General features: G+C 32.3%; 2 protein-coding genes across 2 annotated transcripts; both read right to left on the bottom strand.

Annotated features, from left to right (window-relative positions):
* Positions 1 to 6,304: 6,304 nt before the first annotated feature.
* On the bottom strand, positions 6,305 to 8,102 carry LOC130947792 (protein FAR1-RELATED SEQUENCE 1-like). Its single transcript, XM_057876498.1, has 4 exons — positions 7,906 to 8,102; positions 6,791 to 7,758; positions 6,533 to 6,686; positions 6,305 to 6,432 (listed from the first exon to the last, which is right to left on the bottom strand). Coding segments are annotated over exons 1-4 (1,227 nt in total). The 5' UTR covers positions 8,009 to 8,102; the 3' UTR covers positions 6,305 to 6,430.
* A 120-nt stretch (positions 8,103 to 8,222) lies between these two features.
* Positions 8,223 to 10,251, bottom strand: LOC130948939 (protein FAR1-RELATED SEQUENCE 5-like). Its single transcript, XM_057877795.1, has 3 exons — positions 10,144 to 10,251; positions 8,412 to 9,154; positions 8,223 to 8,277 (listed from the first exon to the last, which is right to left on the bottom strand). Exons 1-3 carry the CDS (start codon positions 10,249 to 10,251, stop codon positions 8,223 to 8,225), a joined length of 906 nt encoding a protein of 301 aa, XP_057733778.1.
* Between the last annotated feature and the right edge of the window lie 1,869 nt (positions 10,252 to 12,120).

Raw genomic sequence — 12,120 nt, 5'->3', positions numbered from 1 at the left:
ATATTCTTTATTAATTATTTTTAATGTTAATTATAAAAAGAAATATACAGAAAAAATACAGTACTTGTAAATGGTACGTATAACGTTGTTCATTTTCCTATATGAAAGTATGGGTTGTGTAATTTGGGACCATTCAAATTAAATAACATAAATTACTATTAGTTATATATATATATAGTCAAAATATATAATTACACCTTCTGAAATAAAATAAAGTTTATTTACTCTCTATAATAATTTACATGATGTTAGTTACTCTACTTTCGTTTCTACTTTTTATTATTTTTTATTCATTTTTTTATTTTTGATTAACTTTAACCCTTGTATTGTTATACATTGCTTAGCGTTAATGTTAAAACATTTAAACTTGAATCTGATATTTATTTTAAGTACTAACTAGGACAGATGACTTAGATTTTGTCAACGAAATTTAAAATTCCCTATAATAAGTTCAATAATTAATAATTTGTGACTTATATATTCATCATACACCTAAATTGTGTTCTTCGCAATTCTATACATTAGAATTTGAAAAAGAATACAGCTATTTAAATTTTTTTGTATGCAAAAGAGCAGGTTTGAAGTGTGCCAAAGGGATCTGACAAATGGGTTTGGGCATCGTGATGTCTATAAATTATAACAATAATAATATTGGCGTATCTATGCTATTGATAAACATGTTGGTATTAATGATTAATTTAAGTGAGTTATTTGAGTATATATAGCAGTTGTTTGTGAACAGGTGTTCGAAAAACAAGAAGTAGCTATGGCTCGTACCAGGAGCAAAAAAGAGACACAGAAGAATAACAATCCCGAAAGAAGATCGCAAAAAAAAAATGTTGGACCAAAAAAGGTACCTTGGATGGTTAGCGATGAATTAACTGTAAACTTGGGATATTGTGTTTTGATAGTAAATGTTAAATCCCACATTCTTCTTTGTTGTTATGAAGCAATTAGACTCAGGCGGGCAGAGAGAAACTAATGGAGGTGCAGAACATGAGGACTTGGCTGGCTGCAATATGTGCCTGAATGGGCTGTCAACCAAGATGATGGTTGCATTAGCATCATCATATAGTCGGGATGAGAATTCCTTAATCGTCGGAACAAGAAAAATTCCCATATCAGTTGAATTATTGCACGGTGTTTTGGACTACCGAACCATGGTACGCAATTCTCAAATAAAATAGGGAGAAAAGGGAAAAAAATTATCCACAGTACTTTCGTTGACTATATGTTTTCGGTTAAATTAGCCATTAAATATTTGTACTGCATCGACTCAATTTTGTGCTTGACAGGGGATAGTTTCAAAAGTCCAGAAACAGCAGCAGAGCACCGACTTGTTAACAGCTTCACAGGAAAGACACAAGCAGATTTGAAAAGGGATGTTATCACATGCTCGATGCAGTCCGATGTCGATAGAATCAACTTCCAGAGACAGTTCATCATGTTGATAGCCAAGTGTTTCTTCTTTCCCTCACCGAAAGCCACTGTTTCAGACATACATATACGCGCTGCCATTGATGTATCGAACCCAAGGAAGATGTATTGGGCGAGGTACATTATGATTTTTAATTGAGGGAGTTCTGAGGTTTCAGGATGTAGGGAAGAAAACAGTTGATGGATGTATGTTCGCATTATTGGTGAGCCATATATCCTTAACCTTTGATTTGTTGTTTGTTATTTTATAGTATACCTTGTTTATAGCAATTACTATAACTTTCAGATTATATATCTCCATGCTAACAAGCATGGAGATTTAGGAAGATATAATGGGAGAGAACCGTGGATCAGAGACTGGTCGCTTGTTGATCTGAAGAAGATGGATGAAGAGGAAAGCACATCTCACTCGGTGAGATATAAGTGTGAAAGATATGTTAATCGGATCACTCCTTTTAAGCTCTAACGTGAATAAAACTTATATGTTGTCCACTGTAGGGGCTTCTAAATTTAATTGGAAAGATGTATGGGTCACCGAAAAAGCACAATCGTGTATCAAAGAGAAGATGCATCAAGAAAAAAACAAAGTCTGATAGAAAGACTCGTAAAGAAACTCCCACGGTAGATGAAAACGAGACCGACATACCAGCTGACCATGCATCACTTGTTGAATTTGATCAACAACCTTCCAAAAAAAGGCAATTCAAAGATTTATTACTTGTTATAAACTTTTATTGCTCTAACCTGTGTCTTTTTAATATTATTATAGCATAAATAAATATCTTTTAGATTTTGCGTCTTTTTAATCATATATAAAGTTTTACCATGTATAGAGTAATTCATTATTTATCTAATTTTAGAAGTGTGATATTGATGCTGTAGCTGGTAAATCTATATTTTAAAAACTGTTGGAGATACTTATTTTGAGCATGGCAATAGACCTTACACATGTAAATACATTTTTTCCTGTTTTAGCATTAATTCTATAACATAATAAATTTGATGACTATGTGTCCTCTCCCGTTAAGTAATGCCAATACTAGTGACTTTAAATAGTATTACGAATAGCTAAATCTTGTCTCATTAGTTTGGATGTTATGTATATAATACTCCTGATGTTATTCGTGTGGCTCTCTGGATGTTAACTGATTTAAATTACGGAAGTTATTGACCATTCTATACTATACTTGGGTATACTAGAATTACTTGGTCGGATTATATTTGTGCTAGGTGACCTTTTTAATTATCATTTATAGTTGTTCATCTTCCAATTTATTTAAACAGAAAATGTAGCCAAGCCTCACAAAACGGATGCATTGAGGGGGATAAAGTGTTTATGAACAAGACATGTATCAAAATGCCTACGGGGGAGGAGACATTGGCCGACATGCCAGTGGTAAATGCAACAGATGATAATGTTAAGGACGGGAATTCAAAGGAAAGGCAAGTTATTGAATTTTTAGTTATCGTATGAAGATTTAATGCTTTAACTTGCCTCATTGTAATAATATACTAGCATAATTTTTTTTGGGCAACTGCGTTGACATAATTTATCATATATTGTTTGCATATAACATTTTACCATATATAAAGTAATTTTAATATACGTACCTACGTATAATATTGTGCTATTGAGAAGAATGGCAAAATTAGGGGTTGTAACTGGTATATTTATCTTGAATAGGAGTTGATTATCTAATATTTTATCATTTAAATTGATGTTATGCGTGCCTCATACCCGATGTTATCTTTCTAGCATTATGGTTGCTAACTGGTTGGCAATGTGGATGTTACTATCCATTCTTTACTTATTCTGCACGAAGAAGCTTTGGGTAAACTTTAGATTTAACATCATTTACGAATTTAAGCGTACTACATTACTTGATTAACTCATATTTGTATCAGATGTTTTGTTATTATCACTTATAGGTGCTCAACTTATTATTTAAGAGTCCTAAAACAGGTCCATTAGGGGGAATACTATGAATATGAGGTGGACATGTCCTGAAATGCCCAAAGGGGATGAGACAATGTCTGACACACCTGTTGAAAACGGAATAGATGATAATGTGATGAAGGACCTTCGAATCAAAGGCAAGTTAGATAGATGATTTTAACAATAATACGAATTATTGAAGATTATAGTAGTGCATGACTCTTTTACTTCTGATTCTTCTTTTGAGGTGAAAGTTTAATCAATAATAGATGTTATCCATATAATCTTATGCTGGTTACACAACTTTCTTTATTTTAGTTTTGGCTCAGATAAGAGCACTTAATTGTTAAGAGCACTCAGTTAAGAGCACTTAATTGTTAATGACTGTGCAGGGAATCCGGAGAGCTTGCAATGGTAGTGTATGTTGCACCAGAAGACCCAGCTCAAGTAGACTTTTCAATCCCGTCATTCTCGCTTGGCATCACTCAGATGCACATACCAGACTCACCGCCCAGATCTCCGGTAACAAATGATCAAAATGCAACTCTGGAACCTGAATCACCAGAAGACATAAAAACAAAAGCTGTGGTGGACACACTAATGCCATCTGGGGGTGCTGCAAGGCCGACAGGTGATGACATGAACAGGATATACAAGTGGGTGACAGATCGGAGGGGTGCAAAGAATACCACACTTGCGTGGATTCGCAATGGCGATGATGTTCAGCTGCAGCGAGCGGATCTTCAATCACTGGGATGGCGTAGAAGAGTAAGCGATACGGTAAGAGCAAACAAAAAAACTGTAATAAATTGCTATGTATGCGTTATGCATTAAAGTGCCATGAAAATGTAATACGTTTACTCTATTCAGGTGGTTGATTACTGCTGTGCCATGTTCAATACTTCGAGCAACGCAAGGTTTTGCACGCATTTTTATTGTATTCCACCGAGACTAATGGTTAGTGCAATCTTTCCTTACCCACTTAATATTAATTAATACCATAATTGCCTCGGTGAAGGATACTCTAAATTATTACTTTAGGTGTTTAACTAATGCAAAATGGGTTTACAGGCCATAATATGACTGATGATAACATTGAACGATTTGCTGGGACGAACACTGGTTTTGTCCCTGTTCTTAGCAAATTCATGGGCCGCGGGCAGCACTGGTTCGATGCGGAGAAAGCGAAAAAAGTTGATTACGTCAGTAATTTATATACTTACTAATCCACACACAAAATCTATTTTTTCATTACAAGAATATGAAAAAAATAACTATATACTAACATGCTTTATTCAACGATGAAGTGGTTTGTTCCAGTGTGCCAAGATGATCACTGGTGGCTATATGTACTCCACCGGAAGACTGATAACCTATGGGTGTTAGACTCTATGCACAATGGCCCACACTCGGAGCGCCGAGAGAAAATAGATAAATATGTAGTAAGTGAAAATAGATTGATGATGCATATTTTTTCGGGTGTTAGGTGTTGCTTCCATGTTTTTTTCTTCTTTTCCTCCCTAATTTTTTCTCTCTGGCTTGTCGAAGGGCTTTCTTCTCCAAGAGTTGGCAGCAACTGTAGACCGAATGTAGTATTCACAGCTGAGGGCTATGAATGTTGCTATGAAACAAGGCTCCAAAAACAGCCTAATGGGTAAGTCTAGAGGTGAAACAAAGAAGGGATTAAAAAATCAACCCACAAATTTTAATATGTTGGCACGATTTTTGTCATTTGTGTTGCATAGGTGGGACTGTGGCGTATACGTCATTAAATGGATGGAAATATGGGATCCAAAGAGCTTGGCAGAGGATGAATTGAATATGCCTATTTGGACGACGGTTAGTGAAATCCAAAACATATGTTGATGCTTATTTGCGTATTTAATAATGATAAATAACTCTTCTTGGATGAATTCTACTTATGCTGGCTGGATTTATATTGCTTCTTTAGTGTATTCTATACCAAACACAAATACATCTGTATGTGACCACAGGCCCAGCTGCAACAAATTCGGAAAGAAATTGTAACTGACATTCTAATTTGCAAAGACAACATCTCTAGGAGTGAGGTAGATGGTGTACTCAATGTACCATGTCGTCATGTGGAGGATAGGGGAAAGAAAAAAACCCTTGAAGATCCTTGGACGAACCCATGGACAAGATCACTGGTTCGAAGAGCAGAACTGGCTAAGAAAGCTAAACGGAACTATAAGCCATAAATTGAGATTAGAGTTGGTCGGTGTGTGTTTTTTGTTAATTTGATTTCAGGATTTAGAGGATGTTATTTTTATATACAGATGGATGTTATCGGATATAAACCAAAACCGGATGCATCTTTTTTAAAGGGAAACCTATATTAGGTAGCAGGTTAAATATATTCACAAACAATTGATTAGGACTAGAGTTGCTATGTGTATTTACGGTTGATATGCTTGCAGAATTTAAGTGATTTTATCATGAAATATTTGCGAAAAGTTTTGGATTTGGACTGGATAAAAAAAATACAATAATTCAATATCCCAGTTAATATTTATGTATAAAAAATTGTTTTTAAATTATTAGTTTTTTTTTTATACATGTTTGGCTTGTTTTTGCTCAAATCGAGAACACGTTGACTGAATTCTGAATTATCTTTCCAATATACAATTATCCATGCTTAACAGGCAGCTAAAAATATTTATGCCCAAGCAATAAATGCTCGATCGTGGATGTTATTCTAATAAATTAAAGGATGTTATTGGATGTAAATAAAATACATGTCTGGATATGACTTTTTGATGTCTAATTTTTTAAATAATAAAAGAAAGACCTTACTATGTACGGATACTTTTGGATATTCAAATTTAAACTTCATGTATTGCACCACATTATCGTAATGATTAAATTATCAACTAAACATTTATTATTTTAAATATTAGTAACAAATAATAACGGTAACAAAGAGTAAAAGAATGAAGTTGAAATAAAGTTGAAGCATGGGCAAAGTACAAAGTAGTTGTTAAACTCTAATGCTTATGATATGTAGTGATGTTAAACTTCGAATCCTCCAAGAATGCTTCCTGTGAAAAAAATTTTTATGAAAATAACAAAAAAGAAGAGAAAACAATTAGTAAATGGACATGACATTAATGCTATGAAAAATACACTAGGTATACATACACAATTGTTCAGCGTTATGGAATGAATTCAATAGTGATATGAAGGAGCCAGAGTGCATAGCCAAATTGTCTGTCATTTCTGAACAAGCCGGTCGCGTATCTTTGTAGGAAGTTGCCACATTTGTAGGAGATGGTTGTGCATTACCATTAGGTCCCTTAACACACAAATCATATTGAAAGATAACATCATCACTTATTATCCATTCAACCAACTTAAAATAAACAAATAACATGAAAAGGGGGTAGATCTCATATTTACCTTGTTGTGATTGTGAGTGTTCTTGTTTTTGCGTGCCCTCTTCTTAATAGATTTTTCCAGATCTGCCCCAAGTCTGGTGGAAGTTGGACGACCTCGCGTAGGAACACGACGTGGGCCATGTAGCTCATCCATGCTAACAGGACACTCATCATGCGTATGTGAGTAAATCGCACTTGGTACATGTGCAGCTTGATGCTCGAATTCCTTGTGTTCTCTGAGCTTCTCCCGAGCACTGTCCATGGCACCACGCAATATAGCAGCAACCTCTGGAGTAGCCACAAAATTCTGAGCGATGTTGTAAAAATCAGAACACAATTGCCTAAAAATTGTCATGCTTTCATCAGAACGGTCCATGTCAATGCTACTCCTGATGTATGTGTGTCTCCGACTAACATTCTTACTCCATCGGGATAGAATGTATTGTGAGGACACTGATGTCACACGAAAATGTAGAAGAACAGCAAGACTGTGGCAGCATAGAATACCATTCGATTGGAACATAAAGCAATCACATTGAACATCTGATGATTGCGAGCAATACACGACTTGGTATCTGCTGTACACTGACATATCAAACACCATCTTTTGTTGGTCAACTTCACAAACTATACTTGTGCCATGATGGTTGATTAAGGAGATGTCACAATCGGCCTTTTTTATAAATTGATCCTGAACGTCTCGAAACATGGAGTTTGTATATTCTCTCTGGAACTGCTTCTCTATTGGTGAGCTGGAAACACAAGGGATAATACCCCTTAAATCAGCAGCGTCACACTCAAGCTCCTTTTGCTCCTTGTCTATAACACAGTTTTGGTATTGGCGAACAAATTGCAACAAAGAGCTCTTACTGTTTAAGTACTTATCAAAAACTGAATGCATACTCTCACTACGCTGTGTGCTCCTCATGCCAGCCCAGAATTCATCCTTGAAAAATACTGGCACCCACATGTGTCGGTCAGCAAACATATCTGCAAATGAACAGGAAAAACCAAAAAATGCAAAAAAAAACAAAAATAGCATCGGTTAACCTCTAAGTGCAACATCCATAATGACTATAAAATAACATCTATACAGTAGCCACACAGAGGCAGCAAGGAACCAGAAGATTATACTACCATTTAGCCACCTAGAATTGTGGAGGTCATACTCTTCAATGAAATCGTGCCAATCTCTCTCAAATGAGTCCTTAGATTTGGATTCAAACACAATCCTCTTCATGCATGTGATGAGCTGATCGAAATGACGATAACCTACCAGCTTGTTTGGTATCTTGTTTAGGATATGCCATATGCACCATCTATGGCGTGTGTGTGGTAATGTGGTCTCTAATGCAGAACGCATCTGCAGCGATTGGTCTGTTATAACACATATGGGGGCCTTACCCATACACTTCAACCAAGTACGAAAAAGCCATTCGAATGTACGAGTGTCCTCATTCCGCAATAATGCGCACCCAAGAAGCGTAGACATCCCATGGTGGTTGACACCTACAAAAGACCCAAACGGCATGTCGTACCTAAAAAATAAAAATATAAAAACATGATATGTAGGTGGAAACTCCAAATGCCATGGATGGAAAAAAAGTCTAATTAAGTACAACAGAAAAATAATAATTAAGTGCCTATTAGTCTTGTAAGTAGTGTCAAACGTCACGACATCACCAAAATATTCCCATGCAGCTCTACACCGAGCATTGGCCCAAAACACATTTCTAATGCTATGGTTTTCATCCACGTCTATTTCAAAGAAAAAGTTTGGATTGAGCTCCTTCATCCGTGAGAAGTGCTTAAGTAACTCTTTTGGATCCGTCTCATCCCCGGAAATGCGTAAGTGACGACTAATGTAATTTCTAACATCCTTCTCTGTAAAGGTGAGGTTGGCAGGGCCACCGACTGCATTGGCTAGTGCCTGGTACGTCTTACTCGGTCTAATGCCAGCTTGGTCATTTTGCTGTATCAGGTCCTTCACATGCATACTTAGCTGACGGTTTGCTGAGAATATTCCAGATAGCTTCGGATTAAGCGGGTGTGAGTGAGATACCTCTACTCGAGAAATTCTCCACTGCCCTGTCATTTTATCTAATGCCAAATAGCAACGGGCTTTGCAGTTTGTTGAGGCCACTGTTTTCCTTCTCTGGGGTGCCTTTACACGGGATGTGCGGTATCCATCTCTGTTACAATGCAAAGCTTGATTAACAACCACCCTCTGATCGTTTATGGTCTCCCAGCCGGTGGTTCTTATTTTGACGACAAATCCAGTTCTAGCCGCATATCGGTAATAATATGCACGCGCATCTTCTAATGTGCCGAAGCACATTCCCACCTCGGGATCTACCTCCTCGTCACCAATGACTTGGTTTATGACCTGGAAAAAAAACAAAGAAAGAAAAAAAACAAATGAAACTCTACATAATAGTTAGCTATACAAAAGTGGCTAATTTCACTATCGAGTATAACAAATAAAACACAATACTATACTTTTAGGTCCTAATTTCGTTTTATTATGTATGTTAACGTAGATGTTAACTTCATGTAATTATTTTTGGATTTACGTATATTTTTTATTTTTTTATTTAAATTCTCTAGAATATTTTAAGTAATTTAAAATTAAATATTATAAAAAAGTTATTGTTCATCAAAATACTTATTTCTATGATTTATCTCTCATTTAAATTAAAACACAGACAAGAGGATGAAAACATCTATGTCCTAACGTTTCTTTTGGAGAACAGGCGCAACGGTTGCTTATGTGTTCCAATAATAATAATAATAATAATAATAATAATAATAATAATAGTAATAATAATAATAATAATAATGATAATGATAATAATAATAAAAGATATCAATTATCAAAGGCATAAACAACAAAAAAAGGCATATTTATGAAAATGAAAGAGGAATAAGGCGGAAGACATAGTAGGGACCATAGCTTCTATTTCTCCAGATTTTGTTTTAAAATCTTTCAAATAAATTTTCTCTGAAAAGCATTTTATTTTAAATAGTTAGATTATAGAATAAGTCCAAAGTTGTTTTTCAATATTTTTATTAACTCGAATTTTGATTTAAAAAATTATTTTGTAATTCTTTGGCAAAATTAAAGGTAAAATTTACAATTTGAGAATTGAATGAAATTCTAAATTAATTAGAATATCAATGAATGCTATGTGTACGAAAGCGTGATGATATATGATAGTCTTAGTTATATTGTTTGTGATGATGCTAAAACTTATTTGCCGATGTAAATAATTTTTTTTTGAGATAAATAGCAAACAAATAATGATCAAGAATGTTACGCATATAACTAAAGTGCTAAAAAATACATAAAAAAAATAATCCAAGTTATTACCATACCTCATCAGAGCTAGTGTAGTTTTCTATATTCTCAGAAATTGATTGACTGGCAACAATTTCATTGGGTGAGTTCGTCTGTTGTACAAATTCTTCAGCACCTTCTGCCATAGGTACTGTATTAAGGTCGAAATCAATTGCCATACAAATTACAATGATAAAAATAATTTCTTGTAAAATTTCTTGGCTTATACACTATTGTGCTTGCAATGGTGTTATTCTTGTGATTTTTGAATGAATATGATTGAATTAACATAAAGTATATATTAGGATAGGTTTCATGTTTCATATCCCCAATAATTGATGATAAATACCATAACAGACAAAGAATCAATTGCAATTATTTAATGTAATTGATATTATAATTACCGTTCTTAAATATAATTATTATTAATCTTTATTGTATTTTTATATATAAAAATCAAATTATAAAAAGGAATATTAAGTATTGATTACAATAGTGCCTAATAAAAAGGATATGATTTTCTAATTAATATCATTAATTAGCAGATTTGATAAGAAAGGTGATAAGTAGAATGAACGGTGATAAGTAGAATGATAAGAAAGTGAAGTAAAAAATAAAATTGTTATTAAGTGATATAAATGAAGTAAAATATGGAAAGTTTTGGCTGATTATGGCTGAAAAATTTTGGTTACCAAACTTACTCATTTTTTCTTTTTATTTTATTTTATATTAATGTATGATAAATTTATTTTATGTGTATGAATATCACATAAAAAAATTATAAATGAAGCTACTAATTATAAATACTATAATATTTGAAAAACAATAAAAAATTAATCTAAACAATTTAAATTTATCCTATTTAATATTTATTAATTGTTGCTAAAATATATAATTATACAATTTTAAATGTAATAAATATATAATAACTATAAATACTATATAAATAAAAGTGTAAATATTATTATATAAAATAACTTTAAATATTATCTCCCTAGCATTTCCTATTATACAAGCTAAATTTCATAAAAATATAATCCTTTGCTTACATAATCCTTTATTCAGGTTGAATAGACACGATAAATCATGAAAAATATAAATCAAATAAAATAAAATGTTGAAAAAGAAGAGTGATCAGTAATATATTCTTATCAGGACCATCATATACATTCAATTCATATCATCATCCATACAAGCATATTCATGCGTCATGAGTATTCCAAAGCAAAATTAAATTATTTTTTATTCAAATTAAATTTTCTGTTAATTTTTTTTTTGTTTTTTACAATAAATACATGTACCAAAAATATCATAATAATATAATTATAAAAAATTTTATTTACAAATATTTAAATTTCAGAACTTATACATAATGTATAAAACTCTTATTATTATATTATTTGACCTACCTTTTATTATTATTATTTTATTTTTTAATCTCATATAAATTGTTAAAAATTTTGCCAAACAAGTTTAAATTTAATGTATCTATTATAAACTCAATTTATAATTTATTATATTTTTGGTGTGTTCATTCTTATTTATTTTTTATATATTTTTAATTTATTTAAAAGCTAAAAAATACCTCACGAAAAGAAAAAACATTATAACAAAAACACTTTAAATTTAATATTAATTTATATATTTTTTAATTAATTTTATAATAATTTAATATTTATTATATAATATAATTAATTTACTTCCTGCAGATAGTATAAATCTTAGTCTAATTTAAAATAATGAATAAATTCAGATATTAATACGGTAATGTCAAACTCATGAGTAGTATTATTTTATTCATTTAGCTTTAATCTAAAATGTTTTTAAAAAAAATATAAAATATTATTTATATAATAAAATTAATTATTATATATTTATGTACAAATATATGTGTATCATTTTTAATGTATATTTTTATAATTTAATATATATTTTATTTTATTAATTAATTTTAGTAATTGATTTTGATATATGCTTGATATAATTAAAAAAAGATATTGTATTTTTCATTTGTC

The sequence above is a fragment of the Arachis stenosperma genome, chromosome 9 (assembly GCF_014773155.1).
Source record: "Arachis stenosperma cultivar V10309 chromosome 9, arast.V10309.gnm1.PFL2, whole genome shotgun sequence".
Lineage (NCBI taxonomy): Eukaryota > Viridiplantae > Streptophyta > Magnoliopsida > Fabales > Fabaceae > Arachis > Arachis stenosperma.
This window is presented reverse-complemented; position numbering and strand designations above follow the sequence as displayed.

Bases quoted from the DNA above. Each gene is read 5' to 3' on its own strand.
- LOC130947792 (XM_057876498.1), bottom strand. From the start codon at position 8,008: ATGAAGAGGATTGTGTTTGAATCCAAATCTAAGGACTCATTTGAGAGA. The intron at 7,759-7,905 runs GTAGTATAATCT...GTTCATTTGCAG, and splicing joins CAATTCTAGGTGGCTAAATG to ATATGTTTGCTGACCGACAC. The intron at 6,687-6,790 runs GTAAATATGAGA...TTGTGTGTTAAG, and splicing joins ACACTCACAATCACAACAAG to GGACCTAATGGTAATGCACA.
- LOC130948939 (XM_057877795.1), bottom strand. From the start codon at position 10,251: ATGGCAGAAGGTGCTGAAGAATTTGTACAACAGACGAACTCACCCAAT. The intron at 9,155-10,143 runs GTATGGTAATAA...TTTTTTTTCCAG, and splicing joins ACTACACTAGCTCTGATGAG to GTCATAAACCAAGTCATTGG. The intron at 8,278-8,411 runs GCACTTAATTAT...GGTCTTTTGTAG, and splicing joins ACTACTTACAAGACTAATAG to GTGTCAACCACCATGGGATG.